Source organism: Erithacus rubecula, assembly GCF_903797595.1.
Source record: "Erithacus rubecula genome assembly, chromosome: 9".
NCBI classification, from domain to species: Eukaryota; Metazoa; Chordata; class Aves; order Passeriformes; family Muscicapidae; genus Erithacus; species Erithacus rubecula.
The window spans coordinates 23632101-23660088 of record NC_136660.1 but is presented as its reverse complement, the minus strand read 5'-3'; the positions used below and the strand labels follow the sequence as shown (position 1 = coordinate 23660088).

At 35.6% G+C, this 27988-nt stretch overlaps 1 protein-coding gene across 4 annotated transcripts in view; it reads right to left on the bottom strand.

The window, feature by feature from the left end:
• The window catches only part of SLK (STE20 like kinase), a 49672-nt gene that overhangs the window by 17397 nt on the left and 4287 nt on the right, over positions 1 to 27988 (bottom strand). For 3 of the 4 annotated variants that reach the window (XM_079312058.1, XM_079312060.1, XM_079312061.1), the window contains exons 2-9: positions 11266 to 11430; positions 8900 to 8948; positions 8007 to 8156; positions 5433 to 5505; positions 5030 to 5224; positions 4295 to 4376; positions 3202 to 3330; positions 104 to 1462 (exon numbers count right to left, since the gene is read on the bottom strand). In XM_079312058.1, coding sequence (XP_079168184.1) covers positions 104 to 1462; positions 3202 to 3330; positions 4295 to 4376; positions 5030 to 5224; positions 5433 to 5505; positions 8007 to 8156; positions 8900 to 8948; positions 11266 to 11430 — 2202 coding nt within the window. The remainder of the gene's footprint in view (positions 1 to 103; positions 1463 to 3201; positions 3331 to 4294; positions 4377 to 5029; positions 5225 to 5432; positions 5506 to 8006; positions 8157 to 8899; positions 8949 to 11265; positions 11431 to 27988) is intronic. The other variant, XM_079312059.1, reaches the window with a different exon arrangement.

Sequence of the window (27988 nt, the reverse complement as noted above, 5' to 3'; positions counted from 1 at the left end):
TCTCCCTCAATACTTTTCTTTACAGCAAACATACCACTTGGAGGTAATTTCAGGGTAATACTCACACAAGATTTTACATTTAAAAATATATGCTTACACTTACCTGTAAAGATATTGATCCTGTCTCTTTGTTTTTACTAAGGAAACTAGAAATGGACAAGTTCAAATCAATGCTGCTGTTATCAGCTGTAGAACCAGTGCCTGAATCCGCATCATTTTCCTTCAAATTCTCTGATTCCAGTTGCTGTAGTGTCTCAGTATTGCCTTGATTATCTGTTTTGACTTTCTCATTTTCTTCAGTGCTAATACTAATACTGGGGACTGGAGTGACTTCGGAGTCATCAGCTTGTTCACTGACAGTAGCTTGAAGCTTATTCTTCATGATTTCATCAGTAGTAACTGCTGGATGTTCTTTGTCTACCTGGATGTTGTTTTCCTGCAAATTCTCAACTCTGTGCTCTCTTGAATTTTGGTCCATACCAGTCAGTTTTTCAGGAATATCCTCAGGTTTGCTCTGTAATGCCTTCTGGTCTGCAATGTCTTTTCCAGAGTCTTTGATCTTTGTTTCCTCTGTGCTGTTTATATTACTGATACCCTCATTTTCACTTTCTGCCAGTTTCTTGTCTACTTCGATCACTTTATCTTGGCTTTCTGATAGAGTTTCTTCAGAGCTGATTATCTCATGGACCTGCTTAGCCTGACTTTCCACTGGCTTATCCTCCAGCTCAGGTATTTTATCCCCATCACTGATGGGTGTTTCAGCAACAGCCCCTATCTCCTCAAAGTTGTCAATTCCATGCTTTATTATTTCCTTTTCTTCATCAGACACTTTAGGCAGAGTTTCTGTAGTGGTATCTATTGCTGCCTCTTTCTGAGCTTCACCTTTGTCTTCCTTTGGCTCTGTATTTCTATTTTCTGCAGGAACCTTTTCTTCCTCACCATCCAAGAGGTCCATTCTCTTCTCCTCTTCTTTTTCACCAGTTTCCTTAGAAATGCCTTCTTCAGTTTCTACCCTATTTTCAGTTACAGGTACTACTTTCAGTTTGTCATCTTCTATCTGTTCATCTGCCATGGAATTTTCTTTCTCTATTTTAACGTTAGGTTCATTCTTTATTTCCCCATCAAGTTCTTTACCTCCTTTCTGGGGTTCTGTATCCTCATGCATTTTTTTCAGGCTTTCTGTATTCTTTTCTGCTAGCACCATTTTGCCCTGCTCATCTTCACCAGTTGGCAAAGAACCATTCTGCACTTTGACATCACTAACAGGAGTATCATGTATGTTATCAGCTGTTTTCCTAAATTTAATATCCTCAGATTCATCTCCAGTTGTTTTGTCTTCAATTGCATTACTTTCTGTTTTCTCAGAGAGAGATTCCAGGACAGATGCATTCTGTGAAAGCTTATCCTCTTCAGAACTGGCAATACTAAGGTCAGAAGATGCACGTTTCTCTGCAGGTAACTGCTAAAAAATTCAAGAAAGAAAAACATTTAATCATTTTGTAATTTAATCAAAGCACAGTTTTATGGAAGAATACATGAACAGAGATCAATATTCTATTCACATGCAGTTATATGAATTTGATAACCTCACAGTTCTACCCTTGGACTATCATGGAATAAGCACATGAATTGCAGACAGGCTCTGAACAAAAAGTTTCACAGTGATCAAGGAAAAGGGATCATAGTCATCAGCTACTCTTCAAGGGTCTTTTTCTTTTCACATTCCTTTTTATTTTATCAGTTCAGCTCCCCAACAATCTCAGCTACAGTTGTATTTGAAAGACTTAGCCTTGTGCCAGCTGGGCAAGAAAGAAACTGTAGCTTTAGTTAGTGCAGCACTGATAAAATGCAATATTAAGGCATTCTTCTGCTTCACTTTGTGTTCTTTGCTAAAAATGCCGGAAAACTTTTCATCTGTTTTTAATCATGTTGAAACCCCATTAAAATGGTGAAAACCTCCAGCAGATCTGATTAAGTGGCAGTACAGAACTACAGCAGGAACAGTTACCTCACTGTAGAACTGCTGCTGCCAGAATATGAATAAATGTTATTATCAGATTCCACAGAGACATCCAAAAGAATACAGTAATAAAGCATCATTTTAACCACAATTGCCCATTCACTCTTCAAAGTGATTGTGATATCTGTCTGTCTGTATTTACTGCTACAACCCTGTAATTTGCAGATCAGGCTTCTGATTTGCCATAGGGAACATCCTAGGTTATGTGCTGCAGCAAGCACAGGTTTGATTGTGCATTGCCTACATTAAGCATTTCCCAAGCATACAAGAAACAATTCCTTATAAGTCAAAATTGCATATTAAATATTTCTTTGTGTAATTGTTCTAGAAGTTTAGTGTTGATCTCCCAGGAGTGTTTAAAACCACCTCAAGTAAATAATGTGAAGAGCTCTACCTCACCCTTTCCTACAATGCTGCTTGTGAGACACCTGACTGGACCCCAGCCCTCCTGGATGGAGGGTATCAGTGGCAGGAGGCAGTGGATGATCCACAGGAGGGGAGCTGCTGGGGATGCATGTTTGGAGCTCACAGGGTGGCCTAGGAATGAGGTAAGCAGGCCCAGGGACATGAGGAACGTGCTGATGGGTGAGGGGGGAATGGAGGCACTTGGCTTCTCCAGCCATGCAGGAACAGCAGCTCCAGGAGGCACAGGGAGCACACAGCTGGACACTCTGCAACCTGCACCCCATCCCTGGACATCAGTTTTCCCTCTGTGCAACCACACTCATGCTCCAAAATTCTTAAAACATCTTTAGAACCACATTCATTATAAAGTAGGTGGGGGGTTTTTTCCCTTTTCTATGACAGCCGTACTGTAAAATCACAAACTTAGTTTACAGCATAATAGTCAAATACCTTTCTTAAACACACATTTCCTCATTCACCCAGTCATTATGACTTAAAACTATTTACATAAACACCAGTATCCTATTTTAAAAATATCACCTATACATGTAAAAAAATTTAAGATATTAGTCTTCATTAGCTATTATTTATAAGTAGTTTTTAACAAGTTCAAACATGCTAATTTTTAAATTGCCAGCTATTTTGTAGTAAGTTTAGAGTATGTTTATGATGTTATTCCTAGAAGATTTGATGTCAAAGTTGGGCTAATACAACTGCAACTGAATTCTCTATGGGAAATTGGCAACAGCAGTAAAAATAGTAAATTTTAAACTGACCAGAGAATTTTCTGGTTCTTCTTCCTCATCCTCATCTTTACCATCTTCAACTTCTTCTGTAACTTCAGCCTTAGCTTCTGCAATCAATTCTCTTATTGGTTTATTTGAAGTAACAGTAACAAATGGATGCTTGTGGAAAAAAAACCACAATATTAAGTGGTGACTTCATAGTATACCATGGGAAAAAATCATAATCTGGAAGAAAAATAACTTCAGAGAAGTGTTACTGTGGTTGCCTCACATTTGAAGATTCACAATTAACTATTACGATGTGTTTTCTCTGCGGAAGTCTTAAAATCAAAACGTTTATATTCAAATATAGTGCATAAGTAGTCTAACAAACTTGCTAAAAATACAAATTATTCATTTATACTGACCTTTTTCACAATCCAAAGAATAGAAGCAGAAAGACTTTTAAAAAGGTTATTTTTCTTGGAATTATGTTTCATTTCAGCTCCACAGTTAAATTATTTCTTGACAAGCTTTATCTAGAAAATATACTTTCTAGAAAAAAATGTATTTTGTCTTTGCAACAGCTTTTCCTGACATGAACTAGAATTCTGCCCTTTTCTTTAAGAGCAAACAGGTACCTGTTCCTCTCCTACTGCCTGAATCTTCTTTCTCTGCTTGGCCCTTCTGCTTAAATCTATTCAGCATATGGCAGATGGATTGTGGATAAAGCAAATGGGTGCTGACGTTAAACACAATCAAATGTACCTGGTCATATCTATTCCTGTTCAGCTGTTCTGCAGTGACAGCATTACAGAGGAGGGCTGAGCACTAAAGCCTTTAAAACACCTGTCAGCAACTGGCCACAGACCTAAACAACTCCTTCATCCATTGTAAGTATCAAAGTATAATTAATAACACAAAGTCATTAGTTATATTACAGCAAAATATGTTAAACTAGTAACTTGATCTGTGCTTGGTATCATTTAATCAAATTTTACCAAATAAGGATCAATTTTAAAAACAGATTGTGGGCAAATACCTAATTTGAAAATATTTAAGTAGTTCCTATAATACCACTTTGCCTTTAAAAAATACAAATATGCTTGCCTTTAAACAGCTCTGAACAATTAACTCTTCCTACCTGTAGGAGTTGAGTTGCACTCCACCTTGCATCCACATTTTTTTCCAAACATTTCTTCAGAAAATCTTTAAAATCTGATGACCTACACAACAAGCAAACAGGCAGTGGTTGTTCTTCTGTCTTAACATCAGACTAGCATATAACCTGAAATATTCCTTAGGTTCACATGAATCTACACTACAACTCCAAGTCCTGCTATTGATTCAGGAAAATACAAAGGGAATACAGGAATGCCAAGACCAATACAACACAAATACAATCTTTAAAACGTTTGTCCATTATCAGAAGAATTTACTTTTTGCTCTGGACTATTAATACACTTCATCTGCTATATCACTAATTGAATCATGTGAAGACATTAAATCGACCAAACATATACTGGCTTTTAAAAATATTTTCTTAGTATAAAAATGCTTTAGTTTCCTCTCATCCAGTCTTTTTTAGATGGCCTTCAGGTCTGTTACTACATTTGTAAAAAAGCTATTTCACATATATTTTAAGGCAAAACCTGTAAAACACATCTGTACAGAAGTTCTATACAGAACTATGACCAAAAAATCGTGTAAGAAGACATGTATACACACTTGTACAAACACATATTGGGATTGTATGGACCTGGCTTAATGCATAAAGCTACACCACGAAATTCAACAGGGCTGTGCCCATCAAATCTAGTAAACAAAGGACTTGGAATGCCTTGCATTGGGGTGGGGATGCTATCAGTAAAATACAAACCATTTGGAAGGCTGTGCCAATGTCGGGGGATCAGATTTTGCGATTTTCAGCAGCACTCGCATGGGGTTTAGCTCGTGGTGAGGTGGCTCTATTTGAGCCATTTCTATCAAAGTAATGCCAAGGGACCAGATATCAGCCTTGTAATCGTATGGTCTGTCTTTAGAGGTCTCACACATTACTACTTCTGGAGCCATCCTGTAAAGAGAGCAAACAAGTTCCAGATGAAAACATGATTTTTAATCTGTTCTGAGAACAGTTCTAAACACAGACATTCACTGAAGCATTGCTAGAAACACTTGCAACCATCAGTATATTTACACTGTATTTATCAAGCTTGTAATATCAATTTAAAAGTAACATTAAGATACTACTTCATACTAAAAAGTCAGCAGAGTACACTTACCAATATGGTGTACCAATAAAGGAGTCTCTTCTTTGTATTGTTCTGGTGTTTTTAGCTGATACTCCAAAATCCGCTTAAAGCAAACAGTAAAATACTATTAACAAGGTGGTTGAAAACATACTATCTTTTTTTTTTTACTTTACAATTGTATTTTAAAATAGTATATGGTCCAGAGCAAACATTCTTCAGTATTAAAACTTCAAAATGAGAAAAATATTTGTGTTCTGACAGCCAAGTGCCAAGGTTTTATAGCATTTATAATAAAAGATCTTGAATAAAACTTATTCTGCATTTCTAAAAAAAACCCCAAACCATAATGCTACCATTAGGCTGTACAGGACACAAGCAAAATATGTATTTTCTGCAGGAAAATTATTTTTATTAGAAATTAATTTATTTAGCCTAAGAAGTCTGTATTCATCAAACATGGTATCAACTATGTAATTAATTCAACAACTCATTTAATTTTTAATTTCAAGACTTAAATTTTCATGAAATATTCCCCTTCATCTTACAAGTTTCTTTCCACATGATTTTTCACTTTAGAATAAATATCTGAAAGCTTGCATATGTGCTTTTCATATAGTATCTACCCAAAAACCCCACTTAACCTCTTTGCAATTAGTTGTCTATAAAGCACTACATCTCTCACTTAAAAAAAAGAAGACATTTAAGTAAGTGTTACATGCTTATAATAAATGTAATTTTCTTAATGAAGATCTAGAGATTAGAGCAAAGGGACAAAGAGCCATATGTTGCCATCGTTAATCTGTACAAAATTACTTGATGGGCTCAATACATGAGAAGTCTAATTCTGCTCTGTGAAAAAAACAGGACTAAAATCTATTGCTTCAAAGGCAAAAAACTGAAATTTTGAGGGACTACAAGTATTGAAATATTAGAACTCCTATCCATGTAAAAATAAAATACAATAAAAGAAATATACTTGCCACTCACACATCTGTAAAGCAAGGAACTACCCATTTCTTTGCATAACAGAATCCAAATACAAGTAGTTTATAAGGAGTAAAATGCTCCTTCAAGGATGCTGTATATTTTTCATAACTAAATCTAATTTTTAGAGATCTTAATTAGAAAACCTGAATACATCACCAAATGCACGTGTGAAATAAATCTCCCTGTGGCCTTGAACTGTTAAGTAGTATCTTGACAGCCTGCAAGGTGCTGTGTACCAGCTAAGCTTGGCAAAACCTTAAAATAGTTCCAAGTCTGCATGAGGAGAAGCCAGGTCATGTGAGGAAATGAACTGAAAGAAATTACTCTCTTTGACCATAAGACTCCTGCTATGATCTGTGGTTTCTTTTACAGCAGTGCCAAGAAACTAAGACAGTGGTTCCATTACATTTAAACATCAGGGCTATGACCCTGAGTGCATCACTAAATGTTCAGGCTTCAAAGAAAAGCTACACCAGAAAAGTTATTCTGCAGACTAAAAGAAAGACTAAAAGATGCAAGGCTTGTGTGTACAAGCAATAATATTGTACAAAAGGAATCCATGGAAAAGCACAATCACACTGAACAGATCAATTGAGCAAAGCAGGTTCTTAAATATTCTCAGTTTCCTAATAGAGAAGGTGCACAGTACCTTGTTGAGACTGTGACCAGTACGAGTTAGGCAGGAGATATATTTCTGAATTTGGACCTACCTTGCTTACAGTTAACAAGAAAGTTTGTATCAAGGCTGTGAATTTAGAACCCCAGTTCTCTGTGGCAATTTTCAGATTCTCCTTACCTTTGGCCCCTGTGCATCCAAAGAAATACAACTGATCACACACCATGCAGAGGAAAGGCTTTGAAACCTGAGTGTGGGTGGGGATGTCATGGAACTATGCCATGGGTAGAGCCACTGTAAAAGCTGACAGCTTACATACATTTTCCCCTGAAACAAAGTGGATCCAGACAATTCCTGCCCTTTCCTGGCTGAATGAAGGGATGCTATTCAACAGCAGCAGCCCTTTGTCAGTTTTGCATGGAGGAATCCTCATCCACTAAAAATGTGGATGACTGCTTAAAATGAGATTTAAAAAACCCATCGAGAATAGTAAGATGTATTAATTTTGTTTCATATTATTCTGTCTTAATTTCAGTGCAATAAACAATTGGAAAAGGTATGGAAAAACTAAGCTGGGTAATTAAGATGATTACATCTCTCTCAAAGGAAGAGACAACAATACAAGGTACTGCTTTTTGGTGGTTGTGAAGAATGTTCCCTTTCCAAACTAACAGCTTCAAAGGGAAGTTCTGATGTTATCACAGTAAAGGTAAGTATAATCAGGAACTTTATGCTAAAAAAATAGTAAGACCTATGACAACTTCTTGTGCTGATTTTGAAGTATGAAAGATGTGACAAGTATGGTCATGATATTTGCTCAAGGATTTTGTTTGTTTGTTTTACTTGATAGCTCCAAACCACTTGCTTCTGAAAAACTTCTCATTGTTAGACTGGCATTTCAGTAGCTAAATATTGAACTCTAACAAACTACGACTTAAAGAAAATACAATTAAAAGACCATACCAAGTTCCAGGAAAGAGTTTGACTTGCAACATGCTTACCCAGTTTAATGTCTCCATCTAATGTGAAAAGAATATTGCCAGCTTTTAGATCTCTGTGGATGATCTTATTCTCATGCAAGTAGTTCAATGCTTCCAGTGTCTGCCTGCACACCACTTTGATCTGTGGCTCTGTTAACGGCCTTTCAAGCTCTGCAAGGGAGAGACAGAAACAATCACAACATTTTTGCATTTTATGTTACATGTTCATAGCAAATACTATAGTAATATATGGAAAAACTAATTAATCTGAAAGATACTAAGCATCACATGTCAGGAAAAAAAAAAAAAATCTTATCTTAGAATATTTGCTCCTTCCAGTAAAGATTTTATTCCTTGAACTAAACCACCTTCTCATTATGAATTATGTATACCCACCTATCTGAACTGTGAAAAAGCTACATGGTTTAGAGACTGGTTCTTTTGTGTGGTACATAGAGATATTAAAGATCAGATCTTTTACTAACTGGTATTAGCATTCATTTAATTTGAGGCATAAGCACAGAAAAGCCCCTAACTTTAATGTAGATGCAATATAAAGAATTATCACATTGTAATTTGGAAGGTGGCAGTGGAAGGGGAGGAATGAGATCCTGAAAAGGGCTCATACAGATTATGTTATGAGAAAAGAGAGCTCCATAAGCAGAGAAAATCACTTCACTTTCACTTAAAGGATCAAGACAAAAATGTGCCTAGAAAAGTAAATAAGTACTTTCAAAATGAAAGATGCAGGTGTAAATACTAATTTTTAAACCCCAACATTCAAACCATATAGCACACCAATTACATAAATATTTGCATATCAAAACAATACACATATGAAACAAGTCTTACAGTATATATTATCATTTAGGATTAGGATTATTATAATTATTAGGATCATTATAATTATTTACCCAACATTACTGCATCTACTGCTCCTCCTGCACAAAATTCAATCAGGATCTGTATATGAACAAATAAAACACAGAAATTAGAAATTAAAGTTTCACTGAACTGAATCATTGATTAAGGGGGCATTATTGGGAGATCAGAGTTTCAGACTATATGGCCTCAACAAATTATTTTACTAACCTGCAAAATACTGGTACTGTTACCCAGCTAAAGGTAGGGCTGTGCTGCTCAAGCAAATTATTTGAAAAATGCCTTGAGACCCTCAAACAAAAGTTTTAATCCAACTATAAAACAGCATAATAAAACTTATAAAACATAATGACACAGTCAGCTTAAACCTACTCCTTGTAATGTGATTTACATAATCCCTGCAAACTCATTTCTCGGTTATTAAGTTCTACTTCTATACTATAATCTCTCTGACTGAAAAGTCCAAGAGCTAAATGATTTTCCAGTAGCTGATGGTATCTCCTATATTGTTCCAGATGAGATGAAAACACAGAAAAATACTATTAAATGATACAGAAAATTGCTAAATTCAGATGTTTACATTATTTTTCCTTCATTTTCATTCAGGCCAACAATACTTCAAGGCCTTTATCCCAGAAGTAATAATACCAGAACAAGTCCCCAATTCTGAGTTTCCATTTGAAACAAAAATATTCTGTGATTATTTTTGAGCACAAACTGTGCTGCTATTAAGGACAGAAAGAATATATACAAAGGAGAAAGAGGGGAGACAAAGAAAATGAGGAGAGCAAAAAAGAGGCAATCTCATCCAAGATTGATACCCCAACTCTTCCTTATGTGCTACTTTTCTTTAATTTGAATTTAGAAGATTATAATTTATAATATTCAGTCTAAGAACTAAGAAGTATTTGTCAGAATCTCAACAGTCAATATGCTCAGAAATAGTATCTTTTTTTTCCTGTAGAATAATTTTTAAATCACTGTATAATTGCCCATAAAAGAAGAAACCTCAAAGTATACCTTGTACCACAGCACTTATACGTATACCACTTATGTCACATATACTTCAAATAACTATTGCAATTAATCCCCACAACAATGGTACAAACAAATATATTATATAATGGAATTCTTTGCAAATCCTGTAAACATTCTTCCACTTACATGCTTACATGCTTCTGTGTGCAAAGTAGGCAAGTGTGGGAAATTGTACATAAAGAATTAATTTCTCTAAAATTTGTAGTTTGGTCTGACAAAAGCGTCTTTGCTAGAGAAATCACATTTCTTATCTTGGAAAGCAAAAGTGTATCTTATGTCCAACTATCATTCTTCTCTTTTCTGCCCCCACTAAATTCTGTTTATTTACCACGTAATTATCCTTGTGGCTTTCAAGCCCCTGCATTTCACTGTAACTGTGTAGCTCCAATTTTATTTTCAAAGTGTTTACTTCTATCTTTATTCTGCCAGTGAAGCCTACCCACTCAGTTTCACATTGTGCCTCTATGCCTACTTGCTTTCATGCTGACCTTTTAGACAGAAATTCTTTCACTATTCCAGTTTTATATAATATTTTACTCTGCACTGACATCACCAAGTTTTGAGCTTAGCAAAATAAATGTGCATCAGGAAACACAGTATTACACTTCCACCATTTGCTCAAATGATAAAGCTTATTTGTATTTGTAAGACTCCCAGGAAATCACCTTTTACTCGTTTTAGGTATCTTTTTGAAGTATAAAATCTTTAAAAAAACACCCAACCCACATATTCTTTGTGCCATTCCAAAAGCACCCATAAATATTGCACTGGATTAACTAAAAGTAGAAATTCTTTTGCCACAGCTGAAGCCATCCCAGCAAATACCCAGGATGCAGCACAGCAGGGACGTGCAGCCCCACGTACGCTCACTGCACGTCAAGGTACAAATACCCAGGGCTTAAGTCAATTAATTATGGGTCAAGTCCTGGTACACTGTCCTTCCTGGGAGTGCTCACTGGCATCTAAAATATGTACTTCATAGGCTGACCTTCCCAGCACATTATTTATTTTTAAGGTGTGGATTCTGAATCTCACTTTAAATCGTGCTAATGTAATTGAAATTTGAGTCCTGCTGTTACAAATAAGCACCAGCTGAGAATTCCCTCAATACACAAAATGAGCTGCTAATTTGCACATTTTAGATTCAAACCCCTGACCAAATGACTCAGGAGCACAATTTTACAGTGACAATTTCCTAAGTCATACTCACAATTTACAAATTAGTTTTGAAACTGAGTAGTTATCCCAACAGCGACAACCCAGATGAAATCTGACAAATAATATTTCGATAAAGAAAAAAGTGTAATTTCAATAACCTTTTGATATAAGAAAAAACATTTAAAGAAGGGAAAGTACCCACCCACAGATTGTTTTCATAGTAGAAAGCATCTAGGAGCTTGACAATATTAGGATGATCACAGGATGCTAAAATATCAATCTCCACCATGTAATCCTCAAGTTCTTCTTCTGATTTAGTATCTATCACCTTTGCAGCAGCCAGAACTTTGGTCTCTTTGTTCTGAGCCTGTAAAAGAAAAGGCACAGCATACATATACATGAATCTCACCAGAAAACTGGCACCAGCAAAAAGACCCCACAAAATAAAAAAATAAAGCAACTCTCTCTCGACATTTCTGTATAACTGCCTCCCTCTGGTTTCCTCCTCTGCAAAAAGAAAACACCTGCATATTAAAGAGGAGATAAAGTCTAGTAGGAAAAGGGTTTAATAACTTTTCTCAAGGCCATGAAACAATGAAAGACAAGAATGAAAAAATACTTAATTCTTCAAGCAATCATCAATAGCTTAGGATGATTGCTGCCTTACTAAGATGGAAGTTTTGTGCTGCTCCTCAAAAACCATCTATTAACACATGGCAAGGAGTAGGAAGGAGCCTCTACCCTCTGTTTCTGCCCTTCTGACTGTCCCCACGTTGTGGCAGCACCGCTGCTCCCAAAGCCATGCAGAGAACCAGCTCCTCCCCCAGGAACCAGCAGGTTGCTCCTCTCCAGCCAGGGGCTGATTCCAATCCCCCAGCTTCAGGAGCTGTTCAGCCATCACTGGTTTGTCCCTTTGCCCCAGCAGCCCGGGAGGACTCGCACAGGTGGGACTCACAGAAGGTGGGGCACTGCAAATGCTGCAAATGCAGCCCCTACTGCATTTACTCCTCACCTGCACACCAGGGACCTGGGCTGCTGCAGGGGTATGGACAACTACAGAACAAGGAAAACAAGCCAAGGGAAAACAAGACTTTGGGTACCCAAGGAAAAGATAAAGCACTACTGCTGTGCATATATTTCAAGTTATGCTTGGAGGAATGCTCACTTTCAAGCTTTAAACAAGCAAGTGTATTTTTCTCAAGCTATCAAAAAACCACTATTTTGTCAAGTAGTGACATTTCCAGTAGTTATCTCTGAATAAAGGAAGTGTAGGACCAAAGTCTATTTCACCCATTGTATGTGAAGACCACAGAGCAAAGTCCTACATTTACTCCACTGAGTTTTTGACATTCAAATTAAGTTAAATGGAAAGGAGGGACACAGGCTCTCTCCAAAGCAGCAAGAGACAAGGACCTATAAGGGGAATTCCAGCTTGGGATGTGAAGCATCACAAGGTGGTTCATCCTGTCTCTGCTGGTGCAGATTGTACACGGCCCAAACATATTTGGGATGATCCCAAGACAGAACACAGCAAAAATCCTGAAACCTGAACTTAGTCACCTAATGATTTTATATCACTATCAGACAAAAGCTGATATCAGACTGCAAGTAAGAATTCTTAAGAATAATTTTGAATTTATTACTTGCACAGTTATAAATAATTCTCTCAGTGTGGCGAAAGATAATAAAATATTTAAAGATAAACATTTATACTAACATTCAGTAAAACAGCAGTAAGAGCAAAACACATTTATAAATCATAGTCCCAGCTGATTCATCTCATGTTGAGGGTAAAGGTTTTCCATTACATTTCTCTTTATCTCAATATTCTTTCCAAAACAAAAAAACAACCAAATCTTCCCAACCTCAATATTTGCCCTCCCATGTTTAACAACAAAGATAAGGAATCTGTATAACATCATCTGAAAACCAACTACTGAGAAGTTTTCCGACACACATTCTAATAATAAAGAGGAAAAGGTCTGCTTAGTAACGCAAACAACATTTGTTTTGGTTTCAGGCTTTGTAGCAAGAATGAAAGACCAACCTTCCTACTCTACAGCTGCAGTGTAAATTAAACACAAAAAGTGAAACAGATGTCTGACCACAACAGAATGAGGCTTGGTAGCTTAACTTGTGAAGAAAAATGGTTTTTAAAGCACCTTTCTAAAGAACACAAATTTAACTCTAAATGTACTTTTTTACTGCATGTATGGCCACACACTCTTCACTATACCCTCACAGATACCTAAAAAAATAAAGCTGAAATTAATTTTTACACAAATTTGCTTGCAAACTACATAATGACAATAATATTTTGTTTTAAATAAAACCATCTACTTCAGGTAATAGATGTTACTGCTCCCAGATTCAATTTCACCTTTGAGCAAGAAAGGCCTTGCTAAATTAGTGTCAATGATTACATGCTCAGGAGTTTGCTGCATTTACAGCATATACTGTTTTTTTCTACTGACAGAACACTTTGCATTTTGATTTTTCCCAGATCCTTGTGCTTAAAGTAACTAGAAATCTACTTTAAGTAAGCTTCTATGATTTCCTCCTTGTGGCAGCTCTATTAAAACACCTCATTACAAACCACGAGTTATTATAGAGACAGTGTGATTATCCTTATGAGCATCTTAACAACTGTAAACAAAACAAATGTTTATCTTTGTTCTGACTTAAAATAGCAAAAATTCTGTAGGTCTATATACAGACTTTTTTGCCAGCTCTTAAAAGAAAAAAGCTTTAGAATTAGCATATTTCCACTTGGAATTTCTAAGGACTGATGAAACATTTTAAGTATACATCAAGTTACACCTGAAAAAAAATTCTGTTTTTTAAAGTTCTTTTTGAATAAGGCATTAGTCATCTCCACCCCACAATAAAAAAATACCCATCTATTTGATTTACTGTAACACGCTCTTTTGAACTGTGTAGGAAAGGATTTCACTGTTCATGCACAGGATTTATGAATCACTGTACTGTACAGTCAAAAAAAACCTCTTTGGATTAGGAAGAACAAAAAGCACTTGCAACTTTGTGTGGGTATGTTTGTTTTCTCTAAACTTTGGCTCAAGTCTTTCTTCTTCCACAAAACATTCTCTAAAGGTCAGAGCCAGAGCAAAAATGATTGTGTAGCTGCAGTCTTGATTTGCACATGGGTACATTAGGGTACACCAACCCTTTAAGCCAACCTGCCATTTATATTACAGGATGGATTTTGAAAGAGCAGAACTTCTGAGTAGCTGTAGCCCAGCAGTTTCTTCCTGAATTTTAGCTCTCAGCTACTAATTCAATTTATTCCAAATGCTCCGCTTAAATACACTTGATTCTGCATCTATGATTAAGTGACTTAAATCTCAGTTCTATGCTAAGAAATACAAACTGGCATTTTCCATGGTTATGTGCAGACAAGGAAGAAAGGGGTAGAAGGATTCATTAAAAATTTGATCTTTTCAAAAGATACATACATAATGGATGAAAACCAAATTGGAATAACTCATTCCCTCAAGACCTGACTAATGCAAGATTACATGGATTTTATTAACTGTTACATGCAACAACACAATCCTTGCAGTAAAACTCCTGTTTGGATTATGTATTGAATGTTACTACAGCAAACATTTTAACTTATGGAGAGAGAATGCACAAGGAAAGAACCAGCTGTATGTTATAGCATGGTTCTTGCAAGAGATAGCACAGTCTCATCAGCTGTCAATGCACAGAAGAACACAATTCTAAGTTAAATACTTTGATAAAGATGGATTGCAGGCTTGTATAGAATAAATCATCTTAAAAATTACAACTTGCAAATTAATTTGTCTCAACCTACATTCCTTACACTGGAATGGCAATGTACATCTAATGCACAAAAGCATTGCAGATATCTAAAAATAACTGAAGAAAGAAGAATAACCATTCCACACAAAACCAGGGCCTACAAGTATGTGAAATTAGTGACTCCTTCCTAACAATGCTGGAGTTTTGCACGGTATCATATAACTAAATGTAACTTCTAGAGGCAGAAGCTTTGTGAAGAGAATGACAGCAGAATATTAAAAGGTAGTTTACTATCTGGGCACTAGGCCAAGAAGTTGCATATTCCCAACCCTGGACAGCAGGGAGAGCAGAGCTACTGCTCCAGAGTAATAGGATTACAGCTCAGAGATAACACATAGCCTTTCATCTTCTGATGACCAATATGAAGTTTCAGCCTTGCTTGTGAGGAGCTGTTTCAGTTTCCTGTTGCCAGCAAACATTTCCTTCCCAACTGTGCATCTCCTCTGCAATGCAGCTTTGAAAATTAAATAATATTTACAGCTGAAAAAAGTAAAGTCCACCCTTCACCTCTTGTTCAGCCAGCCAGGAACAAAGCTGAGATATAAGAGAAAATTTTTCATCACCTTTCCTCCTGATGCCTGAGCTCTTGTGAGATGTTACATAACCCCACTGCATGTTTTGCAGGCAGCAAAACAAATCAATTAAGAAGCTTTTCCTTTCTGACTCATTATTCTCAACAAAACCCTATAGTCATAATCACGGATCATCAAAGTTGTCAAAAGGGAAAAAATACACACATCCCTATTCAGCAAAAGATGTTTTTCCTACATAAAAAGCCCCACTTTTGTGTACAATTGGGATTGTCAGATCTAGCTCCACATAAATTTTCTGGCAGTGCCTGGGCAATCAGTACTGAAAAGCTGCCCTTGCACAGCACAAAGGCAGGAGATGTTTCTCTGAGCTACCACAAAGCAGAGATTTCAATCTTTCTTAGAACATATGAATTAAGGAAAAAAACTGCTCTCATTTTAAATTTTAGCAGCTCTACCAAAAAAAAATTTAAGTAGTAGTGTGGCCTACTGAAGCAATACAGTGGACTTATGTTTTGTCAAAGTTTCCTATACCATATTTAACATTGCATGCTTTGAAACTAAAAAAAATCCTGCATGATTGACCACTACCAAGTGTTCAAACTTCTTTTCAAAAACATGGAAAGGTGTTCTCTATCAGTGAATTTTAAAAAAGGTGTCTACCTTACTCAGATAAAAGGAAGCATTAATTCTAATACTAAATGTTAAAAAAATTAATTAAAAGTATCAGTTTGAATTCAAGAGCAAATAGCTACTCTTGCAATATTAAAACATAATTTTACCAATAAATCACAAATTCAGCCAATGAAGAAGACAGCAACTATCACAGATTTCTGGAAATGAAGATGAGCCAGTAATTTCAAAGAAGTTTTTTTTGCAAGATCTTCACTACATGATGTTTGAAAACGCAGTAGTAATAATTTTTTTAAAAGGAGATAATTTCAATTTTCTGTTTTATATATAGTTGGCCCAAGGAATTAAAAAACAGCTAATTTCAGTTATACCTGCTGAAACTTGTTGAAATTATGGTTACAGAGGATCTATTCAAAAGATAATGAAAGGACAGTATCTCCCAAAGAAGATGATACACCCTTGAACTACAGCTGACCAGCCAAACATTTTCCCAGCCTGCACAATGCATCACAGCTACCCTACTATACACTTTCTTCTACTTAAAAAGAATTTAATTGAATTCAGTTTCCCTGTTTAATACCAGAGGGGAAAAAAAAAACAAAACTGAAATAGAAATACAGATAAAAGTGCCTCTATTTCCTACAAGCAAATACTATTCTCCCAAAGTGGAGGCCAGGGTTCAACCCTGCCTGCTGAAGCATCTTTATGGTCCTGTGGTCTGGTGCTGCCTTTGTGGCTGTGCTCGTTTGGGAGCTGTTTCCATGACAACTTCACTCTTTTAACATTATCCTTGTACTTTGTACTTACTGTGGTTCTTCTGCTTCCTCCACAGTTGGTTTCTGAGGATTCCACAAGTTATTTTTGGGAGTGGTATGAAATATAATTTTCATGTTTAACCTCATGTTTTCCTGCTAAGTATTCTCATTAATTCTGTGGTATTTTGTGTACTAGCTAAGCAGTACACATCCTGATTGCATATGCTTTGTGCCAGTGAAATTAGAAGGAATACTTATATTCATATTTTTGAAAAGTACATGAGTTGAACCTTCCAATTATTATTTTGAAAATATGTGCAAAATAACTGAAACAATCCTCTAGAGTAAACTTAGTAGAGGAGAAGCCACCAAATTTCAGTATAATTCTTATTTAAGCAAATACATTTAAAACACATAGCAAAAAATAAGAAAAAACTGGCAAATACTGGCAAGAATAAAACAGCTATGCTGTTCTGTAATAACACATCTTATTTTCCCTTCACTTGCTCCATGATGGCTTTCATAAAAGCAATAGGGAAAACCCAATGCTGACAATATTGGGAAAACATTTGTAACTAAAGTATTAGGTGGTATCAGAGGTGCATGTGCAAAGGAGTGGTATTTTTTCCCTAAATTCAGTTATAATAATTGTACATCCTACTTACTAAAGCAGCATTAAAACACACAATACTGCATTACAATCAACTCCTAAACTTGAGAAGGGGGAGGTGTGACAAATTGAGATTTATCCCCACAGTGCTAAGCTACTTTGCCAGTATCTTTCCCCTGCAGAGGACACTAACAGTTGCTGGCAGAGGTTCTCAGTTTTATCCAGCAACAATGTCAGCCCCAAACTAACTTAAAACCTCCCAGGAAGACAGTAACACAGTGGATCTTCATCTTGGATTGCAAACATTCTACAGTTATTTATTTGGTTTTGTGTCATTAGGGAAAAAAAAAGCAACATAATGCTTAATGCTTACTAATTTATTTTAGTGACTTAAAATTAAAATTTTAGTGAGCTTAAAATTCAGTCTATTCCAATAATGAACACACCTTTATTCCAAATGACATAATTAGGAGTGCTTCCAAGAAACAATATATCAAGAACTAATTTTTAATCAAGCCATAATTACTAACTTTAGCTGATCACTAGAATTAAGACAAACAAGTCAGAGTTGAAGCTGTTTACACACTGTTGTTTTATGAGAAAATTATCACACTGCCAGGTTGAGAATTTTATAATTTGTCTCAACATTGGACTTAAAATCCTCCAAGTCCTTCACCATAGAAGTTTTTGTTATAATCTTGTTTATAACCATTTAATATCTGTAACAAGCTTTAGTCCACTGGAGCTCAGAGCCAGCATTACTCCTGCTAACCCCTTTTCCCAAGGAGACATTTGGAGCTGTAAAAGTTCACTCTGGAGCCTTCTACAGAGACACCACTGAGTCTTTTGGCTTCATGCAGCACCAAGTCATTTTGTTTACTCACACTCTGCAGCTAGTGTACATCCACAGATGTACACAGATCTAGTACACTCCTTTTCTTTTTTTTCTGTCCTTTTTTTTTTCTTTTTTAATGGAGTGGCTCAGTCAATCCACAGTTTCTTGGAATTAAGTTACAAAACTAAACAGGGATCTGCTTTGCCCAGAGCTTTTTAGGAAGATCAGATGCAAGATGGCTACAGCTGTTTGCTGACCCAGCACAGCCATTCATTATGGCAAAACAAGAAAAAAAAACAGTGCATCTGACTTGAGCATGGAAAATTCTGTCCTGGCCAACTGGATATCAACAAGTCAACAAAATAATAAAGAAAAATGACAATTTCTTTGGGCTTTAAGAAGCCTTCAACAAAGGCCTTCTGACATGTTACTAGGGAAACTACATAGTCATAGAAATGCAATGTGACATGGTTATTAAGTTAAAAAAAACTTGCTGTCAAAAAAGTAAATATTATCATTAAAAGCTCTGCATTTCATATAGCAGAAGGAAGGCATTAAAAGACCCACACTACAACAATTTATTTTATGTATTTATTGCAGAAAATGATGACCTATTACAGATGTAACTTAACTGTCATTTAAAGTGTAAACATCTTACTAGCTCAAGTATATGGTCAATTTGAGAAAAGGTTCTGTATAATTTGATACTGCAATGTGAGCCATATTCAAATTTCACAATAAGAACAGCTAAACAGCCAGAGGGGAAAGATTAAATTAAACAAGATTAATGAAGCATCATCACCCCTTTCCATTCTTTGCCCTCCTAAAATGAACAACAAATGCAGAATACTTTTTATATTTTAAGGGAAAAATATAAACTGTATAGGCAGTTTAAGATTCAGTGTTTCACAAAGAGATACAGTTGTAACAGAGGGCAAGGAAATGAGCCGATACATGAATACCACACTGAAACTGGCAACAGCTCTTGCAAAACTATCAAAGCATATATTCTGTTGCATCATGCATACTCTAGTCTGTTAAAAAGAAACTTCCTCTATTTCTGAAGGAGTAAAAGAAAGAAGTAAGGTAGCTTCAGAAAGTTTTAACCAAAAAAAGCTGCACATATCATTATCCATCACTTTTAAGTAAAATTGTTACAGAAATTAATTCATTTTCTACTTATGGTATTAATATATTTTTAAAAATAAAATTTAGAAGTCTTTAAAGAAGGGAGTCATTGGTCCTTACATACACATCTCTTAGGCAATCTAACAGAAACCAACAGCAAAGACAGCAACAACAACAAATAAATCAACAGTAAAGCCAGTGTCATTCAGCACTCTGTAACATAAGAAAGTTATTTTCAAGTCAGTCCTACCCTAATAAACTTTATTAATTGTACAATTCACTCTGCTGGTATATGCTATTTAATGCTAGGAGTCTATGACTTGCCAGTGGGTTCTCTTGTGTTCTAAATCCTGACCCTAAAGTTACACAGCACCTCAGAAGCACAAAAAGAAATTTCAAAAGGTGCCTCACAATTTAGATGAGCTGGCTGCCTTTGTGCTGCAACTATGATATCTCAAGAGATGAGAAAGAGCCTTCTCAGTAAACATTTGGTATTCCTTGACAACTGGCTATTCAAGTACCACAAAAATAGCATCCTGCCTTCTGTAAATGAACTTCATTCATATTCAACACAGTAGTGGAATATGCTGCTTTCTGATGCTGCCTTTCAGATTAACTGTTTGGTTTGCTGGGTTTTTTTAATCCTTGAATTTAAACAACTAACCAATTATGAAAATTGACTACTCTGAGAAACTATATGAATGCAAATCCTATTACTTATCAGTAGATTTCAAAGGAAATTTTAATTTAGAAGCATGCTGCTGATGATATTTTTCAAATTCTCATGTTTTATGCACTTGCTGCTTGACATTTTACTGATTAGTGTAATTTGTTCAGAATTTACCTAGAATGCTACTGATAAACACGAATGGCCGTGGGAATAATTGCATTACAGGATAAAACTATTTTTAAAAAATCCAGATAAACAAGTCAAGACAAAATTCAAATCTTTGAAGAGCTCAATACAAAAACATGCAAAGGCAAATTTGCAACTAACAAACTTTTATCAATACAAGGTTTTCATGTAACATTGGAACATTGTTCCTCCTCTGACAGAACTGCTGAGAGTTATGGTGACATCAAACAATTAAGCACACAAGATGATCAGGAGGAAGCACTGTTTCTTGTCTCATAACAGTGTGGCAATGTTACTTTCCATGGAATTATGGAAGCTTTATTTTGTCCATGTCCTCAAGAAGTGATGTTGCACAGCTCTTAGGAGGAGGTCTTGTTAAGGGAAAACCACTTCATCTCTTTGTTCTTCTTCTCCCTCTCTCTCTCATGTTTATTATTTTAATTTATTATTAGGCTAAAAGCTTTTTGAAGCAAAGGACTATCTTTAAATGTATATTTGTACAGTGAGGGGGAATTAAGAATTCCATTCCCTTTGGAAAACTATCAAAGCCACTTCTTGCTTCAAAACACCCTACTCACTCTGAAATTCAACTCAATTTCTGTACTTTCCTTATACAAGGTAGATTCAGTGCCAAATAAGAAGTCTTCTAAAAGTTTCCAATCTTTTCTAGCAGTTATTGAGCACACCTAAAGTAGAGAAGACAAATGCCATTTAAATTAAAACTGGGATCATAGGCTTAATTTGCAGTTAAAGACATGCCTACATAACAAAATGCACCTAGCATGGATATCAGTGGTGCTAAGGGCAGAACCACTGGCTGATAAAAACACTGCCAGCATTTCCCACAAGTACCTTTTTATTAGTAGTTTCTAACAACAAATGGCTCCTACAATAAGAACAAGTCTATTTTTTCTTTTATCCTGACAAAAATCTGACACACCTTAACAGCTCTACAATATTAATATGCCACCCTTTGACAGCTGCTGAAGCCAGCACTGATGCTGTCCTGTCGATTTTCCCTTATATTAGCAGAGTCACTCGTCTGGCCCTCTCGTGAGCTGGTGAGGAGATTACATGGACAATCAGCTTTTATATGGCTTAGTTCCTTGAACCAGATCAACACAGGCTTGGCAAGCACCAGGCCTGTCACAAGGAAGGATGTGGGAAGGACAGCACACTGCCAGAACCCTGCCTCCATGGACCGTCAGAAACTGTTGTGGAAAAGTCACGGTAAGACCCTGACACTCATCGTTCTATTTACTACATCACTTTGGACAGCAATGTGTTGTTGACTGCTTCACTTACTTAATATCACAGTTCACACTGTTTTAGTACTTTTCAGGGATTCAGAATAATCTTCGTTATATTGCACTGGCTAAAAGTGAGGTCCTATGTCGGGCCAGTAAGGGCCACAGATTTACAACATCAATAAACACTGAAACAGACACCACAAATAATAGAGGAAACATGAGCTCTGTTTTTATATTTCACTTTCAAGTGCTAATGCCAGTGTGTGGGTTTTTGTTTTTATTCAAATGCAACATGTAAAATCAACAGCCAGCTTACTGGGCTCTTAAGCTGGCTAGAACACCTATATTTGCTACCAAAAGACAGTTTGAAATTCCTGATACAGCCAAGAGCAAAGGAGACATTGGCAGGTACCCCTGCTATCTCACCAATAGGAAACACTTGTCAGTACTGTTTAAATGGTGATTTTTAAGCTTTCACACTTTCCTTTCCAGAGACAAATAGCAGACAGGTTACTTTTAAACTTGGTTAGTACATATCCACTAATAGGAAAAACTAGTTAGAAAGAGTTAAAGAGTAAAAAAGCTTGGTTTAACTCTGAGAGCATCCATATCTCCACATTACTGGGATGATTTGAGTTTGTTCTAGGGATAATTCCTGTTCAAACTATTCTGACTATAACTCCCCACCATGATCACAGCTCACAGTGTGCTGTAGCTGCACAGACCTGAGCTTCTAACCCTTGACTATCCAGCAAAAAATACCAGAACTGTTTGCCTGAATGGTGAATTGAAATACTTGTGGCATCCACAGAAGCTAAGGAAGTAAGAGAATGAAAAGGATGATCAAAATTATTAGAGGGTCAAGCAGCTGTCTTATAATAAGCAGATTAAAAAGGTTGGGCCTCTTCAATTCAAACAGGAAAAGCTGAAGGTGGGGCAGGAACATGACTGAACTTTACAAAATAAAAAAAAGCAGCACATGAATTGAATAAATCCTGATTGAGACAATGGTTGTGAAGGAGATGAGGGTTAACTGCAACATTTTAATTTTCACTGAGGCACTCGACATTTCTCCATTAAGGTTTTACTGCCCTTTGATTACAAAGGTATCAACTCTTTTTCTGGTAAAATACTATTTAGAAACACAAGTGAGAAGTTTTTCTATAATGTGTAATCTAGGTATGTTAGCAAAAACCTTTGTTTATACAGCATAAATCTGTTTCAGGAGAATCTTTAACTAGTAGATAAAGAAAGAATAAAATCCTGTGTATAAAAGTCTTGCCAAGTTACTACAGTATCATTGACAGAGTTACAGTAACCTTCCTCAGAACACTTTCTGAATCACAGCAGTGACTAAACATTTCGAGAGACAAAACCCAGTTCCTGAGAAGTCTCCTGAGACAACAAAGTCTCAGATCTAAAATGCCATTCAAAGAGAAATGAAGAAAGCAAAGGAACAGTCTTCTCCCAGTCATTACTAAATTAGAAGGATTAAAACCCAATTCTGCCTTAGGATGGGGATTCACCATTGCTTCCATACCAAATAAACCAACTGTGATCTAGGCATGATTTCAGTTCTGGGGTAATGGTTCCCCTACAAAAAACTTCACTTTCTGTTCACCCACTAATTTTGAATAACTGCATTATTGCAACTTCAGACAAATTTTTCCTGAAAATAATAAAGTTTATTTATTCACTATGGCATCCTTTGTTTTCAATTTTTCTGAAACAACAAATTTTCAGGATGGAAACTTCAGTGTAACAGCCAGTTCTCTGTAGTAACAAGAGATTCAGCAAATTTTAAACAGTAATCAATAAATTGATTTGACTATTGCAATATGGTCTTACTTTTTCACTTCTTCATGTTCTTCTCCACAGAAAATTAAGTACAATTTGAAAATCATATCACAGAATAGCATGCCTCAAAGAGCCACAATAGTTTTAAAGCTACATTTTGTGTGGAACTTGATTCAAGAATGAGTCTAGGTTTGAGCAATTTCTTGCCCTAGGCTATAGGCAATCACCTAATTAGAAAATGGCAAAAAAATATAAACATGCAAGGTAGAAGGGAAATACTTTGTGTCTCACTCATAGCTTCTTAGCTGTCTTACATTAATCTCTCTATATACACACATGCAATCCCACAAAATACTGAAAAATCCAGTCTTCCAAAATAGTTTAAAAAAAGCTAAAACAAAAAACTGAACAGAGAAACAAAAAAAACCCCAAAACAAAACAAACAAACAAACAAACAAAAAAAACCCAAAAAAACCCAAAAAAAACCCAAGGACAAATCTATAACTTTAATATTGTAACTTGCTTTTACATACAGTGAGAACTCCTTCAAGAAATGCCATATTGTCCTAAAACGAAGTATGGCAGTTTAAGCAGCTGAATTTAATATTAAAAGAATCTTACATTACTGTTTTATTGCAATTTTTTTTTTTTTTTGCTTTAGGTAAATCTTCTGCTGCATATACTTCAGTTGGTTTGTATCATAAATATAGTGCATATTCAACAGAAAATCTGAAATGCCAGTGGAAAATTAACATTTCCAGTAAAGCCTTCATTTTGTTGAAGTGTGAATACCACTACAAAGTGGTCTGAGGTAGCCTACTAGCTTTTACTGAATATTACTAATACAACTTTTATTGCCTGACATCCTGCAAACATATTCCACAAGTACTAGGTCTTCTTTCTCTCTGAAAAATTCCTTCCCATTTTTGAGTGGAAAAACTGTTTCCACATGAAATATTCGAGATATATCTGAGACTTAAAATTTGTTTCAAGCATTCCATACTGTAATCATGTTATAAAGTCATTAAAAATGAACTAGAAAGGGTATTTTATATGGTTTTGGAGAAAACTATAAAACACCACTTTTTTTTACCCTGTACTATTAAATCAATCCGCTTTCTGTGCTATTAATTCCATCTGCTTTATTTTCTAACTGCAAATTTCATGGCTTTTCCATCACTAAACATAGAAAACTGGAACAATCCAAACAGTATCAAAAGAAAAGATAGCACAAGCATTGTAGTTGGGTAATTTGGCAGCTACTGTAAAATAAGACAATAGGCAAAAGAGGTGAGACACTATGAATTTGTCAACTCTGTGTATACTCTGAATATAATTAAAGGTTATTGGGGAAGCATAAAGAAGTAAAGACTGAAAAGGTATTTATAAATGACACATCAGCCACCAGGGTCTCAAGGAATGTATTTAAAATCTCAAATCAGAGAGTTTAATTATAGACTCCTCTTGAACACAGACACAACTGTCATTGAAGGAAAATTATGTTTACAATCTTAGGAGATTGTCAAAATGTGGGTCATGGTCCATGAAACATAGAATTCACAGGCACATTCAATTTAAACAATGACAAAAAATAAAAAGAGATCCAAAACTGGGGGTTGGGGTATTTGCAAATACAAACCAAACAAATTATTTCTAAAATACTGTTTACAGGGTGGTCAAAACTGAAATTTGAGTCATTACCAAAATAAATTTTCCAAATATTGCTCTGCAACACTGGACTGTATTACTGCTTGGAGGATTGTAGTTCTGGAGGTCCCTGCCAGTGATTAAAGGTTTAACCATATTGTCTACAAAACCATCAACAAATGCCAAAATCCAACAACCCCCCCCCACCTCCCAAAACCCATAGCAAAATTATTTAATTAAAAGGACTGAATGTGACTTCAGATAGAAGAATTATTTCACCAAGTCAGAACAGTTTAAAGAAGCTTCATTCTTCAATCTATTTGACTTGAAACAAACATATTTAGCTTATGCCTGCAATCTGAAATTTTACTTTCCAGACAAGAAATCACAGTCCAAACAGTTACACAAACAGTTAGCTAGGAAATATGATATATCAGTTGACATTAAAAAAAAAAAAAAAAAAAAAAAAAAAAAAGAATAAAATCAAATAATGATTTCCTATTTACTTAAGAGTTTTAAACAGTTTACATAACTATGCTCACACCTTGGAAGAGATGACTGCCTTACCAAAAACTGATCCTAAGCATTCTATAATTATCCTCCACAAACTTGTCTGTAGTTTCAGTTCCAAATGCAACAGACAGACAATACATTACTCATAAGTTAAGTATTGTGATGCTGATTTCAAGCCAAGTGATGCAAATATCTCCAAAAAGTGAGAGACGTGTGCTATGCTCCTTTTGAATATCTCCTTGCTACAGATAAAAAGGAAAAGTTACTAACAAGTGGCCATTTCATTTAAGAAAGCTATCTCAATCTACAATTTACAGATGACTTTCTGGCACTACCATTTCCTCCCAAACTCAGCTGGAGTGACAATAGGTGTAAAGAGCTCTGTAAAGCTTTCCCCTTGACAGATTTCCCAGAGTTTAAAACAGCAATACTGCCTTTTCCTTATCTGGCATCTTCTAATCAGGCTAAAACTGCAATAGTGTGAAAATAAAGATAGCACTGTAGGGCAAGTCACCAAACTGATCAGCAAGATTACAATCATTTGCCTTCCACAAACTGTCATGCATCTTTTTTTCACCATTCACAGCAGCCCTACCATACTCAGGCTACTTTTACAGAGATTACTGTTCAGAGCAAGCTTTAAGCAAAGTTTCAGTTCTATTTAACTCAGACTAAATATTCAAAATTTCATATGGCACCTTATATATTACTCTCTTGAGAGTAAATCAACTCTCATATCTCCTCTATCTACTAATGCCTCAATGGCTAAACAAAGCAACATAGCACTTAAGAGAATATTATTAATTCAGATCTCCTGAGGGCAACTGCAGCATTTTACTGGTCCAGTTTAATGAGAGGTCAACTTATATAGTCAATTATGAATGAAAATAAATTAGAAGAAAACATATTTGGTACAGTAAACAATTTTAATCAAAATTGCCAAGAGTTCAGCACCACTGATTCATTCTGCATTGAACTTCAATTTAGAATATTTTCACCTGATACTTCTGTCCAGGTCTGGGCTCATGGCAGAGTCACACATGAAACCTGTTTGTGAAACACTGTTTGACTGGAAACTTTAAAATATGAATTTATCTTCTAACTAGTACCAAACATGCAGAACTTCAGACAAACTCAAGCAACAGCATTCCACAGGGAACTACACGATTCACAAAGGAATGTCCAGAAAATTTCAACAGCTCTACCAAATTCTTCTAAAGAATTAGTGGAACTAATGACACCACATAAGTAAAAAGATAAAGAGTAGAAAAAACAAAACCTATCTGTGCATCGAGCTTAGATATTAAGTGGTCAAAATCTGTTCCTGGGATTCCTAGGTTACAGATGTAAAAGATATCCACCCCAGGAAGCAGCATGATACATTACTATCATCTGGATAACCTCAAGTTGAAATATCCAACTTGTGGATATTTCTGTGTACAGAACAATGTGCTGTAAGACCAAAGAAATTAGAAAGTATAAATTCTCCTTGTTCTGGCCTTAACTTGTTTATAGGTCAGACTAATTAATGCATTCTCTAGGATTAGAAAATAAGTAATTATGATTGTGGTACACAAAAAAGTACTTCTAATCAGCTACCAGCAGTCAGTTCATATTTAAACATGAAAAGGAATTAAGAACACATAATCATTAAATTATATAATTGGTCCACTCTTATTAAATCACTACTTAAAAATTCTATTTGTTTCTACCTGCTGCAGAAGACATTAGGGCAAAACCAAGCTATCCTGTAAGTCATACAGGTACATTATAGGTAAGATGGTTTAAAATACAAAAGCTTAACTTAAATGAAGCAACACCATTGGATTATTTGACTTCAAAAAACATTGCTGTCAAAAGTACCAGTCAGAGATGAGCTGGTACTGGCCACTACTGCCAACACAAGTAAACATGAACACTTAATGTAGTTATACTTGTCAGAAGATAATGCAATTGGGTAATGCTGTTCACCATGATTATGGTTATCAGCTCCCACAAAATTTCTTCTCTGAACCTAAAGAAAAAACAGATTTTTTTAAACCAAGTACCAATTAATTGCTCAAAGCTGGAAAACTTGTGCTAGTAACTTCATATGAAGTTTTCATTTTCTGAACTCCTATGAGAATTCTGTATAAACAATGCTTCCAACATCTTAGATTTAGTGTAATGAATGAGATACTCTAAAGGGGCCAAACACTCCAGTTCAAATAAAGTGTGAATGAAATTCAAAGCCAGACAAGTCCAAAGGATTCGGTAATAACAATTAAAACAGATATACACTGTATACTATCTCTATATACACATACCATATAGATACTCTGTCTTATATTGTATAGTGCCACATATGTTTTACTCTATAGAATCTGTTCCCACAGAAGACTTAAAATTAGTACACTTGTGCAGATGGTATCCATATTAATCATAATCATGGCAAAAAGTACCTTAATTTCTTGGAGGAGTATCCTCCAGTAAAGGGCTCAGAGATGACAACAACTAGACACTATGAAAATGCCTTTCTGCAATCTAAG